Below are 15,875 nucleotides of genomic sequence, written 5' to 3' on the forward strand. Positions count from 1 at the left end.
AAAGCCCTCCCTGAAGGTTTCCAGAATATTCTAACTACTAGGTGCCCCACACTCTCTGGACCCCAGACCTCTCCCTCATGTCAGCCATAATATCCCAGTGTGAATTTGAGTCGCCCGGGTATATCTGTAGGTTGCATTTGACCTTCAACATGGAATCACAGACTTGATCCTTGTCAAAAAAAAAAATAGTGGGTAATCTTTAGCCTAAAGTACAGTCCCATTGAGGAGTGGCATTGAAAACAGTATTTCCTTTTCTCCTGTGTGTTGGTTTTTTTTTTTATTTTGGGGTATTTTTGGACCATACCCATAGGTGCTCAGGGGTTACTCCTGGCATTATGCTCAGAAATCACCATGGCAGGCTTGGAGGACCATATGGGATGCTGGGGGGTCGAACCCGGGTCCAGCCACATGCAAGGCAAAGGCCCTACCCTCTGTATTATCACTCCTCCGGTTCCAGTTTTTCCTATTCTAAAAGAATATTTGAATAGTAGATGCTACTATCAGCCTCTGGTGAGCAAAAGCCTAGGTGAGAGTCTGACAGTGAAGGAGACACAGAGCAGCGCCTCTCTGTTGTGTCAACAACCATGCCCAGCCTTGAGGCCTAATCCCTTCTGCTGGAGTAACAAGATCTCTCCCTCGTTGGTGATGAAAAGTGAGCCTGTTGTGTTGTGACTGAGATCCTGGTTACCTGCCCCCCACAGGTGAGCTGCACCTGTGAGATTGGCTCAATCCTGATAGGGGGGGGGGCACCTGTGACCTCCTGTGCCTGATCCCCATGTCCCAGCCTTTAACTGTCAAACAGTGAAGTGTTGAATGGTGAAGGGCTTCCCGGTGGGGGTCATTTTCCCTTTTCCTGGAGGGATCATACTCTATGCAAAGCACACACCTGGGCACTGTGGATGATGGAGAGAGTTGTGGCCTCAATAGAGTTCAGAATCTAATTGGGGAGACAGATGTTTCTGCCTTTTATCATTTCCTTAGACAAGGAAGTAAGGGAGCAGCAAGTCAATCTTGTCTTGGTAGCAGAGGGTGGCAAAGCTTTTTGAAAATAAGGAAAGTCTTGAGTTAATACATGGAAATGCTGACCTGGGGCACATAAACCCCAATCGAAGTTATTCGTAAACAAGCAATCTCCAAACATGTATGACCTGTCCTCAGAAAAGCAGTGAAGGGTGTCAAGAAAAGAGAAAGGAAACAGGGGCATCTGTGAAAAGCTGATGACCTCTGTGGAGAAGAATCTTGCCTTCTGGCCAGAGTGGCTACAATTATTATCCAAAAGTATCCTTGAAAGTAAAGGGGTGTCTTTAATCAGCTCATCAGGGACCAGAGATATAGTACAGCATTGGGAGCTTGATTTCTGCTGGCACCCCTTACGGTTTCCTAAACTCGGCTAAGAATAACCCCTGAGCACTGCCGGTATGGCCAAAGAAAAAGAATAATAAATATAACAAAATTAAATATTTAAGTGTGTCAGACAACAAGTTTAAACCAGGACTGTCTTTTTCTATCAGACATAGAAAATCCGTATGCTGGGGCTGGAGAGATATCACTGGGGTAGAGCGTTTGCCTTGCAAGTGGCAGACCCAGGACCAACAGTGGTTCTAATCCCTGTTCCCCATGCCTGCCTGGAGCGATTTCTGAGCACAGAGCCAGGAGTAAGCCCTGAGCACTACCTAGTGTGGCAACCCCCACCACCACCAAAAAAAAAAAAAAAAAAAAGAAAGAAAGTCCCTATGCTTCAAAGTACCTAGCAATTATAAGAAGAAATGGATTCAGGATTCAGTGACCAAGGACTAAGGACTAATTAAGAGAAAGATTCCACTCCTTAATGAGTTAATGCAAGTTCCTCAGGCTTCTTGGGTAGTTTCAGAAGGTCTGGCTAAAAAGCATTAACTTGGGGCTGCAGAGAACGTCTAGTCTAGTGGGTAAGGCATTAGCCTTGCATGCAGCCAATCTAAGTTTAATCACTGGCATCTTTTAGGCTACTTTGTCAGAAAGAAATTCCTGAATCCAGAGCTAGGAATAATCCCTGAGCACAGCCAAGTATGGCAAAACAAATAAGCAAAAAAAACATTAACTGGAGAGCCTGGGTCTCTCCATATTTTTTTCCTCAGAGCAGTCAGGATGTTTACTTTTCTCCATTGAGCTATGAGGCTCAATCCTGAAAGATCTTTACTACCTACGGTTTGACCAAGTCCCTATTTAAAAATGAAATGCATGAGCACTATTTCCATGTACCCTTTGCTCCTACTTGGATACCAATTCAAGGTTTGTTTTGGTTTAGTTTTTAACTGCCACACCAAAGGTCTCCCCTTTTCAGAGACGCGCCTACCTCTTCTTTCCAGTCATTCTTTTTAAAGAGAAACTCATTCCGAATCCTTTTCACATGGATCTCACAGAGTAGCACATAAATATGATTTTCTCTTGCTTAATGAGCAAACTAACTTTGATCTAGGAGAAAAGTTCAAGTTATCCAATATCTTCCTCCATTCTATTCTGTTCTCTGCGAAAGATCAGAATTATTTTTTCAGTTGTCACCCCCACCAGGCTGGGATCTCCTGGAGTACAAGAAATGCCTTAGTCATAGAAAGTATTTTTAAAATCACCTTGGGTTTGGGTTCATTTGCTGGGATTTCATAACTGGTCATGGTTGAATGCAAAACAAATATGTTCCACCCACTGCCTCCACTTGCTAACACAACTTTCAGTTCTTTCACTCAACACAGATTGTCCTTTGTGACTTTTATTTATAGCAAAACATGTTCCTCCCAGGCCACCTGAGACAACGGGGAATCAGCTTCCTCCTCTTTTCCCTCCTCAGCCATCAGGGTGTCTCCATTTTCTTGGCTTAGCAATCTCTGCTCTTCTCACTCCTCTAGATTTCTAATACATGAGGTTAGGAGCTAGTTTTCCCTCCAGCAGGCCAAGGTTTAACTTAGTAATAGAGCACTTGTTTTACTTGTGTGAGGTCTTGGGTTCAACCCTCAAGAAACATATATGTGTGTGTAAACAATGGTTTTTTGTTGGGGATGTGGCTCAGCTGTAAGGTACCTACCTGCTATACAAGAGACCTGTACTCGATCTCCAACACTGCAAAATCAACCTATCAATCAAAATTAAGATTTTTCTATGTCTCCTAAGTTTAAACATTACTGCTTTTTAATGACCCTAAGAAATAATTCCCCTTCACCCTTCTGCCTACCTCTTCCATAGACTCTTTTCTCTCCCTTTCCTCAGTTGCCATCTTCATTTTTCAGGTGAAAATCATTGCTTCAGACTATGTCAAATCATTCTATTATGATGCATTCCTTCCTGGAACCTTACCAGCCTCACTAAGAAAGCAATCAGCACTTTGTTCTTGCTTCATATTATTGGATATAACCAAGGCTAACTCTGTGGTCCAGCAGTAATCTGCCTTCTTTGCATGTATGAGATCTGGGTTTGATCTCTTTGCATAGCAGAAACAAATAGTTTTGATCAGATTGAATACAGGTCAAATGTTGATACCACTTAAATTTTGTTCAAGTGCCTTGAAAATCAACATAGGTGGGCCAGAGAGATAGTGTAGTAATGACACCCAGATTTGATTCCCAACACCTCATTCCCCTAACCCCGCCAGGAGATTTTCCTGAGCACAACCAAGGATAACTAAAAATAAAACTAAATAAAAAACAAAAATGGGAGGGTCAGAGCAACAGTCCAGTGGGTAAGACATTTATTTGCCTTGAATACAGATAACAGGATTAGATCAGCATCTCATCTCTTAGGTCCCTTGAGCCCACCAAAAGTGATCCCTGAGCACAGAACTAAGAATGAGCCCTGAGCACTGTTGGGTTTGACCCAAAACCGATAGATAGATAGATAGATAGATAGATAGATAGATAGATAGATAGATAGATAGATAGATAGATAGATAGATAGATAGATGATAGATAGATAGATGATAGATAGATCGATAGATAGATAGATAGATAGATAGATAGATAGATAGATAGATAGATCGATAGATAGATCGATAGATAGATAGATAGATAGATAGATAGATAGATAGATAGATAGATAGATAGATAGATAGATAGATAGATAGATAGATAGATAGATAGATAGATCGATAGATAGATCGATAGATAGATAGATAGATAGATAGATAGATAGATAGATAGATAGATAGATAGATAGATAGATAGATAGATAGATAGATAGATAGATAGATAGATAGATAGATAGATAGATAGATAGATAGATGATAGATAGATATTAAAACTGAAGATCTTGGGGGCCGGAGAGATAGCATGGAGGTAATGCGTTTGCCTTGCATGCAGAAGGATGGTGGTTCCAATCCCGGCATCCCATACAGTCCCCTGGAGCTTGCCAGGAGCGACTTCTGAGCATAGAGCCAGGAGGAACCCCTGAGCGCTGCAGGGTGTGACACACACACACACACACACACACACACACACACACACACACAAACCTGAAGATCTTGGAAATAGGTCAAAGGGCTAAGCACATGCTTTGCATGCAGGAGGTCTAGTTTCCTTCCCTTTCATCACATGGTTTCCAAAAGCACCACTAGAAAGACCTCCCTCCCCCAGAACAAGGCACAGAGCCAAAAGTGGCCCCTGAGCACCAACAGGAGTGACCCCCAAGTACTTCTGGGTGTGATCCAACCCACCTTTTTTCCTAAAAAATTAAAATAGAGGGTCACACAAAGCAATGGAGAATGTTCACAAGCTGAATATAACATAATAAATCTCTAGTACCACTGGACTGAGCACTAAAACTTCAGTATGCACCACTGGGTGAAGCACCACAAATTTTGGCTTTTATTTAAATTTTAAAAAAGCATAAGTAGGGTCCAGAGAGAGACTACGAGGGTAGGCCACTTGCCTTGAAGACAACCAACCTGGATTCGATCTCTAGCATTTCATACAGTGCCCCATACACCACCAAGAGTTATTTCTAAGCACAGAGCCAAAAGTAACCCCTGAGCACCTCTGATCATGGGCCTCCAAGAAAAAAAAAATATGGGAAAAATCATAAAGCCTAAGTTTTCAAAAATCCAGTATTTTAGTTACTAAATTAAGCATTTTAGCTATTTGCTTGTATTGTGTGTATTGGGTTTGAGGTGTAGGGAGCGTAATGTATGGAAATGATGGGAAAAATTTGGGATCACTCTATGGAAACATAGAGGCAGTTATTAACATGTTAAGTAGAGACTAGAGATATTTCAACTTGTCTTCTTCTCCTTCTACCACAGAAACCAAATGACCGTGACCATAAAGTGAGGATGGCAGTTGGGAATGGCCTGCGAGGAGATGTGTGGAAAGAATTCATCAAGAAATTTGGAGACATCCATATATATGAGTTCTATGCTGCCACTGAAGGCAATATTGGCTTTATGAATTACACAAGAAAAATTGGTGCTGTTGGAAGAGTAAACTATTTGCAGAGAGTAAGTACAAAAACATTGAGTGATAAGGGGACCAGATTTCCAAATAAAGAGGTTTCTGAAAAGTCTTGTCATGACAGCATAATAAACAGAAATTCATGCAACATCAGAGCTGAGGTACAGCCATCTCACCTATAGGAGTTTGCTTATTCCCTGACAGTTCTCTAAAATAACTAGGGTGCTCTGTGGCCAGGAGTGTGACTTAGTAACTAAGAGCCTGCCTTGCACATGGGAGCCTTTGGGTTCCATCCCTGGCACCACAAAAAATAAATAAGGAGCCAAAGAGATAGCACAATGGTGGGGCATTTGCCTTGCATGGGGCCAACAGGGAAGGACCTGGTTTAATTCTCGGCATTCCATATGGTCCCTCAGCCTGCCAGGGGCAATTTCTGAGTGCAGAGCCAGGAGGACCCCTGAGCTCCACTGGGTGTGGCCCAGAAACCAACCAATCAATGAATCAATCAATAAATAAAGTTTAAAATAAATAAATAAGTAAGTAAATAGTCCCACCCACTCTAAAAATTTCAGCTTTGCTTAATAACTTGTTCTGCTTGAAGCATACCTACAACTCACATCAAATCTTCTTGATGCCATTCCCATTTGTGTGGTTTAGAAGCCCTAATGGGTACCAGTCCCATTCATTCACTACGTACTTCAAAAATGTACTATTTCTGGGGCCAGAGCAGTGGTGCAGCGGCTGACCTAGGACAAACCTCGGTTCAATCCCCTAGCATCCCATATGGTCCCCCAAGCCAGGAGTAATTTCTGAGCACATAGCCAAGAGTGATCCCTGAACATCACCGGGTGTGACCCAAAAACCAAAAAAAAAGTACTATTTCTCTCTTGTCCATGCTGTAATCATCAATTTTCATATCAACAAGTGCAGGTCAAAACCCTTGAGCTTTGGATTCAATTGTTGGACCAAGGCATCAATGTTTGCGGGCTGCCAAGGATTAAGGACTAGCAAGAAGACCTCAAGCTATGATTCATTCCAATCTAAATTCTTGGGAGCATTTGCATTTACTAGGCAAGTCCACCAGAAAGAGAGTTCTTAAAAAAAGAAAAAAGCAGCTCTTATAGCAGTCTTTTTTCCTACCCAATTATTGTCTTTGCTGAGAGTCCATCTCTCTCTCTCTCTCTCTCTCTCTCTCTCTCTCTCTCTCTCTCTCTCTCTCTCTCTCTCTCTCTCTCTCTCTCTCTCTCTCTCCTCTCTCTCTCTCTCTTGTTTTTGATTTATTGGGGGGGACACACCCAGCAGTACTCATGGGTTATTCCTGGCCCTGCGCTCAGAAATCGCTCCTGGCAGGCTCAGGGAACCATATGAGATACCGGGAATTGAACCTAGGTCTGCCCTGGGTTGGCTGCATGCAAGGCAAACACCTGCTATTGTGCTATCACTCTGGCCCCTCTTTGCTTGTTTTGTTCTCAAGTAGTTGGTCTTTCAGATGAATACCTGTTGTGCAAAATCCCAGTAATATTAAGATTATGTTGAAGCTTCGCTGTCATAAATAGCTACTATAGTTACTATACCTCTAGGAATCCCCTTCTATCTGGCCAGGAAAAATGCCACACAAGTACCTCCAGGCAGCCTGTATCCCCAAGCTCATAGAGAGACCATGGTCAAAATCATTTCACATTCTTAGGCTTAAGTATCATCACTTATCAAACACAGATTAAATAGAAACTACAGGTTCCAGTGTCTGCCCCAAACTACTGTTAATGAAGGGAAAAAGGTAATTAAAAAGAAAGTAAGTTATTCAAAGTACTTAGGGGATATAGCTCATGCTGGCTTACAAAACACTTCTATACTTATTAACTCTGATTGAAATTATCCTTTGATTCTTTAGCTTCTGGCTTTATTTCAAGGCGTTCTTAAACTCAAAAAATCTCTCTGACCAAAACAACCAAATACTGCTACATAATTTGTTCCATTGTTATCCAACACCATGCAGCATAACAGCCACCTGTGCCTGTTTTAAGCTATGCAGGCTGAAATTTTGATGCCATTATCCAGTGGCTTTAGTCTCATTCCACATGCTCTGTAGCCACCTGTGTTTAATGATGACCATAGGGAGTAGTACAGATTTCGGATATTTCCTCCATCACAGGAAATCCCACCACACAGAGAGATCATTTTGTGATTCCCACTGGAGTCCAGGAGGTCAGTCTTCTTTATTTAGTTCCAGTCCAACCTGTGTGAGCCCAACCCTTAGAGACCTAGGCTAAAAACGCTGTTCAAAACAAGCTGTGTTGTTGCTAATGATCATCAAACATGCAAGTAGCCAGGAAACTTTTTATTTTATTTTATTTATTAATTTATTTATTTATTGATTTGGGGGCCACACCAGGTGCATTCAGGGGTTACTCCTGGCTCTGCACTCAGAAATCGCTCCTGGCAGGCTCAGGGGACCATATGGAATGCCGGGGATCTAACCAGGTCCCTCCCGGGTCAGCCTCATGCAAGGCAACCGAGATTCGAACCACTGTTGGTCCTGGGTCAGCTGTTTGCAAGGCAAAAACACCTTACCACTGTGCTATCTCTCTAACTGCTCCATATTACAGTTTTTTTTAATGAGGGGATTGCCTCTGTAGTTGACATAAAACTCAAGTACTTTACATTTTTTTGAATAAACCAGATATGCCTTGATAAACCATAATTGACCTGATACAAATAGTTACCTGTTGTCATTAAAGCATATATTGAAGGAAAGATGATAGCTTAGTAGCCTGGTTCACATGCTTTGCATACAGGAAGTCCAGATTTCATCCCCTGCATTGCATGGTCTCCTAGTACCAAGTCAGAAATAGTAATCCCGGGCCGGGCGGTGGCGCTAAAGGTAAGGTGCGCCTGCCTTGCCTGCGGTAGCCTTGGACGGACCGCGGTTCGATCCCCCGGTGTCCCATATGGTCCCCCAAGCCAGGAGCAACTTCTGAGCGCATAGCCAGGAGTAACCCCTGAGCGTTACCGGGTGTGGCCCAAAAACCAAAAAAAAAAAAAAAAAAAAAAAAAAAAGAAATAGTAATCCCAACCACTATATAAGGTTCAAAAACCTTTTTAAATCTACATCAAATGATCATATATATAAAATATGATATAATGTTAATTATTTTATGGCTGTGAGTAGGAAATCATTATGCCAATGATATTTCAATTTATTGGAGAAGGATCTGGTGTGGTCCAAATATATATATATATATATATACATATAAATAAAAAATATATATTGAAGAACATGTTCTTGGAGACTTAAAACATCCATCTACCATATACCACCATACAGTGGTATATGGGATTTTAATATGAGATTTGTAAATCCCACATATAAGATTTTTAACCAAATATACATATGAAAATGCTCAAAAGAGCTTCCCTTTTAAACATTTGAAACTAGAAATAATGCAAATGAAAATTAACAGCATTACTACAGATTAATAAAATGTGATATATTCATAAAAATTACATGACAATCAAAAAGAAGCCACAGAATCAAAATCAACACAGATGCAGTCACAATCGTTGCCTGAAGGGTATACATGTATTCCCTTCATGTGGCATTTAAGACTAATTTAGGGTGAAGACAATCAGTAAACGGTGTAATGTAATGAAAAAAAGAGGAAGATCCCTTTAGAGGTATTGAGAATGCTTGACCTGGGTAGTAGCATCATAGGTATACACATATGCAGAATTGTAACAACCCATGCATTTAATATATATACACACCACAAACACTCATATACTCATTAACAGTTACGACTCATATCTTGCATGTAGCCAACCAACCTGAGTTCTATTCCCTGTACCATGAGGTTCCCCCACAGCAAACACCACTGGACACAGTCCCCAACAACCCCGAGCACTGCCAGTTGTATTCCTAGAAGCCCCTAAGGACCTACCTCTGGGTGACCAGAGTATTCCCAGCACCATTGAGCCCAGGCTGTACCCCATTGTTGGGGCTTCACATTCACCAGCAGGTCAACAAAGAAACATCAGAGGGGTCCCAGGATTTCATAACTACTTGAAAGACCCCATCAACCCCCAAAATGGAAGTTATATGTACTTGTGTGTTGCATATACACTATGCCAAAATTGTTTTTGATGGAAAAGAATTTGTACTCAAACTAATATATTTTAATCTTGTTAGAAAGTCATAACTTATGAATTGATTAAATATGATGTGGAGAAAGATGAGCCTGTCCGAGATGGAAATGGATATTGCATCAAAGTTCCCAAAGGTACAGTGGAGTTTTGCTTTATTAACCTTTTTTTTTTAATCTTGATCGAGTGGCTTTTAATAATTAATGTATTGGACTACAAAAATGGTGAAAGAGTCATTTTGAAGAAGGGGATGCTGGAAGATGGTGAAGTGTTACTCATGAAATCATATCAATAACAGTACTATAAACCACAACACCTAATGGGGGGAGGTGCCTGCTCTACAGGCAGGAAGCGGTAGAAGGGAAAATGGGTACATTGGTGGGGAAAAGTGGACACCAGTGAAGATTGATTTTGGAACATTGTATGCATGAAACTCCATCATGAATAACTTTGTAAATCATGATGCCTCAATTTAAAAAAGTAATAATTGGGGCCGAAAAGATAGAACAGAGGTAGGGTGTTTGCCTTGCATGCAGTCAATCCAGGACAGACTGTGGTTCAAATCCTGGCATCCCCACAAGGTCCCCATGCCTGCCAGGAGTGATTTCTGAGCCAGGAATAACCCCTTAGTGCCACTGGATGTGACCAAAAGCCAAAAACCAAAAAAAAAAAAAAAAAAAGTAATAAATCGATGTGGTTAGTCAGAGAGATAGTCTAGCAGGTAAGGTGTTTGCCTTGCATACTTCTAACCTGTGTTCTATCCCAAGCATCACATATGGTCCCCAAACATACCAAGAGTGATCCCTGAGTTCAAAGCCAAAAGTAAGGCCTAAGCACTTCTGTTATTAATCTGTTATTAAACTGTTATTGCTAAAATGGATACTTAGGGGCTGGAAAACTAGTTATGGAATAAGTTGATTGATCATGCCTTACACATGATCAATTACAATTTCCCTGAATACAAACCAGGAGCAAGTCCTGAGCACTGCTAGCTGCAGCCCAAAAATTCAAAGATAAAAAAATTTAAAAACAGATAACATGGTAAAATTGTTCAGAATAAGGGAAAAATAGGTTTATTTAAGTAGCCTCAGAAATTAATCAAATATATTCTAAAAACATATAGTTTTTTAGGGGCCAGAGAAATAGGACAGTATTTAAGATGCTTGCCTTGCATGTGACCAACCTCATCCATGTGACCAACCCAAGTTCAATCCCTGGTATACTATATGGTTCCCTGTAGTTTGTTTTTATTTTTATTAGTAGTTTTTTTTATTTTTGGCTGCACCTGGTGATGCTCAGGGGTGATTCCTGGCTATGCGCTCAGAAATCACTCCTGGCTTAGGGGACCATATATATATATATATAGTTTTAAACCTAGCTTAACTTTTGATTATAAGGTAAGCATTTTGGGGGAAAGAGTTATAATTAAGGTTGGAGAACTATAATTACTTTTAAGGTATTTTCAGTTTGAAACTTTTTTCAAAACCTGTGCATTTGTCTAACTATGTGTACAAGTCATAATACATATTTTCTATAATATATATGATATCCATGTAAAATATCAGCATTAAAATAACAACAAATGTGTAGACATAAAGAATAATGTGTTGGGGCCGGGCGGTGGCGCTGGAGGTAAGGTGCCTGCGCTAGCCTAGGACGGACCACGGTTCGATCCCCCGGCGTCCCATATGGTCCCCCAAGAAGCCAGGAGCAACTTCTGAGCGCATAGCCAGGAGTAACCCCTGAGCATCACAGGGTGTGGCCCAAAAACCAAAAAAAAAAAAAAAGAATAATGTGGTGTGTATGTGATGTAAGTAAGGTGTGTGTGTGATATTTATGGACATATAAGAACACATACAAAGAAGATAACATTTTTTCTACAGCTGTTATGTAGCCACAGGGTTCTAACTATGGCATCAATTTCAAGAGAAGGTTTGTCTTATTGTCTATCACTAGCACATAAAATAACAATTACATTTTCTCTCTTAGGTGAAGTTGGACTCCTGATTTGCAAAATCACACGACTTACACCATTCAGTGGCTATGCTGGAGGAAAGACTCAGACAGAGAAGAAAAAACTGAAAGATGTCTTTAAGAAGGGAGACCTCTATTTCAACAGTGGAGATCTCTTAATGATTGACCACGACAACTTTATCTATTTCCATGACAGAGTTGGAGATACTTTTCGGTTGGTGTCTCTAAATTTTTGGGGGAAAGGCCCAAGCCAGACACAATTTGATTTACTTCTGATTTGGGATCATGTACCATTTGGTGAATGGGAATCTATATCCTATTGCACCTTTGCTATGTATATTTAGCCTCCCTTGTCTCTAAGACTAAAACAAAAAGTGAAATGCATTCTGTGTCAACCTACAGTGCATAGTTAATTTGAGCAACATCAGTTGAGAATAAAATAGAAAACCTGGATCGTATTGTGGACCCTGAAAACTCCTCCAATTTTATCTTATATTAATGTTGATCCTGGGGGCTAGAGCAATAGTATAGTGGAGAGGGTTTTTATTTGCACACCGCCTATCTGGGCTCATTCCCCAGTATCCCATTTGGTTCCCAAGCATTGCTAGGAGTGATTCCTGAATGCAAAGCCTGGACTAAATTCTGCACTATTGGGTGTGACCCTCAAACAAATAAAGGGAAAATACTGATCAATCTTAGGACAGCTGAATATCTTTAGTTTCTAATCATGAAACTTTCTTTTAGATAAAATCATTCAGAATAATGAGAACTCACCTTTGACCAGAAGGTTCCCCATGCCTCACTTGTTCTTTTCCTTCCTTATTACTTTCTCCTTTTGTGTGTGAAGCAAAATAGTTATTTTTGTTTGTTTGTTTGGTTGGTTGGTTGGTTGGTTGGTTTGGACACCATCCCCGGGGATACTCAGGGGTTACTCCTTACTCTGTGTTCAGAAATCGCTCCTATCTTGAGAGACCATATGGGACGCCAGGGATTGAACCCAGGTCCGTCCTGGGACAGCCACGTGCAAGGCATAAGCCCTACTGCTGTGCTATCACTCTGAGCCCGAAAATAGTTTTTATTAAAAGAAATTTAGAGACAGATTACTTACAGATTACAAATCACAGATTACTTCTTCCAAAATGGAAAAATTCCCTTTTCCATTTTCCCATGATTTCTCAGAGAACCTCAAATCAACTCTATTAGGTAAAACTCAAAACAACTCTATTAGGTAAAAAAGAAAATAGCACTGGGTTTGAACACTTTACTAACATTTAATCTTCCAAGAACTAAAGTATGAATTTTCTTTTGTGTTTGTTTGGGTTTTTTGTTTGTTTGTTTGTTTGTTTTTGTTTTGGGGTCACACCTGGCAGTGCTCAAGGGTTACTCCTGGCTCTACGCTCAGAAATCGCTCCTGGTAGGCTCAGGGACCATATGGGATGCCAGGATTCGAACCACGATCCTTCTGCCTGCTAGGCAAACGCCCTACCACCATTCTATCAGGCCCCTGAATTTTTTATTTTATTTTTGGAGGGGGGGCCACACCCGTTTGATGCTCAGGGTTACTTCTTGCTAAGCTCTCAGAAATTGCCCTGGCTTGGTGGGACCATATGGGATGCCAGGGGATCGAATCATGGTCCTTCCTTGGCTAGCGCTTGCAACCTTACCTCTAGCGCCACCTCACCAGCCCCTGAATTTTCTTTCTTATTAAAAGATTTCTCTTTGCTTTCCAATTCTGAAATTCAAGTATGAAATTCTACTTAAAAAAAAAATAGTTGAGGGGCCAGAGAGATAGCATGGAGGTAAAGCGTTTGCCTTGCATGCGGAAAGATGGTGGTTTGAATCCCGGCATCCCACATGGTCCCCTAAGCCTGCCAGGAGCGATTTCTGAGCATAGAGCCAGGAGTAACCCCTGAGCGCTGCCGGGTGTGACCCAAAAAAAAAAAAAAAAAAAAAAAAGTTGAGGGTCCAGAGCAATAGCATAGCAGGTAAGGCATTTGTCTTGTACGCAGCCAACTCAGGTTCAATCCCCTGGCATTCCATATGGTCCCGAAGCCTGCGAGGAGTAATTTCTGAGCACAGAGCCTGCAATAACCCCTGAGCACAACTGGGTGTGACCCAGAAACAAACAGAAAAAAAAAAAAAGTTGACAGAACTAAGTAGTAATCAAAGTTAGTAAATGGAAAAAAAAAAAACAGCAAAAATAATTGGGATATTTTGTTTTGTTGTTTTGGTTTTGGTTTTTGGGTCACACCCAGCAGCGCTCAGGAGTTATTCCTGGCTCTATGCTCAGAAATCGCTCCTGGCAGGCTCAGAGGACCATATGGGATGCCGGGATTCAAACCAATGACCTTCTGCATGAAAGGCAAACGCCTTACCTCCATGCTATCTCTCCAGCCCCTGGTATTTATTTTTTAATAGCAAAACTTCATGGTATAAATTATGTTTCACATGGTGAGATGGAAATTTTACATTTTACTATCTAGGCCTATCTAGGCCTTTGTCTTTTATTTCTCAAGAAGGATACCTCATCCAATACTAAGTTGGGGAATCAGGGGCCAAGACAGGAAGATAAGTATAGTCCCACCTCCCACAACACACACACAGGCAGAGGACATGGCCACCCAATGTCATTGAACCAAGAACGCCAATGACCTCTGCTAACCTTACCTTTTCTTGCAGGTGGAAAGGAGAGAATGTGGCCACCACAGAAGTTGCTGACATCCTCGGGCTGATTGATTTTATTCAGGAAGTAAATGTTTATGGAGTCCCAGTGCCAGGTAAACATATGCTATCATACCACTATGCCAAACCCAGTAGTAACGGAACATCTTTATAATCCCAAGACAAACATAGTCATTGCTTTCTCATTTTCTTTACATAAGAGTAAAGGTCTTATGTTTGGCCTATGTTCCATATGGAAGTGCTCTACTCAGCACAGCCAAACTTGGTTCTTAGGATTCAGATTTTCAATTGCTCCTGTGTTCCCCGGCAAGCCACATCTCTCCAAGGGTCCCTTGCTGCTTTTGCCATATTAATAGATGTCACTATTTGGGGGGAGGGGGTGTGTTATCTACCCTATTTTCTCACATGTACAAAGTAAAGGCTCTTTCACTGGTTTACATCCCTAGCCCGGTTTGTCTCTTGAGAGCTGACAAATGACACCTTGGCCTCTGAACTGGGAAGCACAAATTAGGGTATTTGGGATTCTCCCCTAGGTTCAAAATTGAAATTCAAAGGTCCCATCTTTGAAGAGTTGTGATGTTTTTATATAACTTGGGCTGTCTTTTATTTTCTAAAAAATATTGTCAGGGGATGGGGAGATAGAATATTAAAGATTTTTGTTTGTTTGTTTGCCTGTTCTTCTCTAACCCTATAACAATGACAGGACAGGAAGTGTAGCCTCATACCTCACCTGTCAAGAGGGGGAGAAGCATAACTGCCTTTTGCTGCTTTGTCTGAATTAGCACACAGGCCCATGTCATGATTGTAGACCACTGGACCATGCTGGACTCTCAGAGGTCGGTCACACTAGAGGATCCAACCCAGGTGCACTGTATTCAAGGCAAACTCTCTACCCGCTGTCCTATCCATTGTATTGTACCCCTGCAATAATTTTTTTTTAAGTCTATACTTGCTCTGCCCAATCAGTAGCCAGTAGTCATCATGTGGCTAGTTAGAGCATTGGAAATGTGGCAAGTACAACTAGGGAATTACAATTTTTTCATTTAATTACAATTAATTTTCACAGCCACCTGTGACCAGTAGCTCCCACAGTGGACAGTACCCCTCTAGGCAACCCTCACCCAGATGTGTAGAAAAGGGAGCCTTGCCCCTGGAGATGAATGAGCCATAAACCACCTTTTGTATGGCAGAGCTTAGGCCTGAGATCTCAGACTCATTGGCCTTTCAATGGGGCCTTCCTTCCAACAGAGCAAACAGCCAGTAGACAATTGATGTGCTAATGTCCGTTGCATCAGACTCTGCCATATTTATAAAAAGAGCTTTTTGGCAAAAGGTGAGATTCCTGAGCTAGGGACTCCAGAGAGCAGGGATCTCTAGAGAAAGAGAGTCTCTCTGCCTCCCTCCAACAAGAAGCAAATCAGATGAGAGAGTGTTACCTTTCTTCTCGTTCTTTCCTTGTTTTCTCCCTTCGTGGGAGGCCTAGGTAAAAAATAATCATCTGGGGAGAGATTTCAAAGCTGGAACCCAGGTGATAGAGGGCCCCCTCCTCCTCCTCCTCCTCATCTCTGATTACAGCTAAGTAGTTCAGGGAAGTGGACCCGGCTCCCACTGGGTCTGTTGGGTCAGGTGGAAGAGATATTAATACCTAATTACCACCGTCCTCACAAGAAA

General features: G+C 41.4%; 1 protein-coding gene across 1 annotated transcript in view; it reads left to right on the forward strand.

The window, feature by feature from the left end:
• SLC27A2 (solute carrier family 27 member 2) overlaps positions 1 to 15,875 on the forward strand; it is a 55,875-nt gene that overhangs the window by 34,726 nt on the left and 5,274 nt on the right. The window contains exons 5-8 of the mRNA XM_049781500.1: positions 5,261 to 5,455; positions 9,595 to 9,685; positions 11,538 to 11,736; positions 14,202 to 14,299. Coding sequence (XP_049637457.1) covers positions 5,261 to 5,455; positions 9,595 to 9,685; positions 11,538 to 11,736; positions 14,202 to 14,299 — 583 coding nt within the window. The remainder of the gene's footprint in view (positions 1 to 5,260; positions 5,456 to 9,594; positions 9,686 to 11,537; positions 11,737 to 14,201; positions 14,300 to 15,875) is intronic.

This window comes from Suncus etruscus, chromosome 10 (genome assembly GCF_024139225.1).
Source record: "Suncus etruscus isolate mSunEtr1 chromosome 10, mSunEtr1.pri.cur, whole genome shotgun sequence".
NCBI classification, from domain to species: domain Eukaryota; kingdom Metazoa; phylum Chordata; class Mammalia; order Eulipotyphla; family Soricidae; genus Suncus; species Suncus etruscus.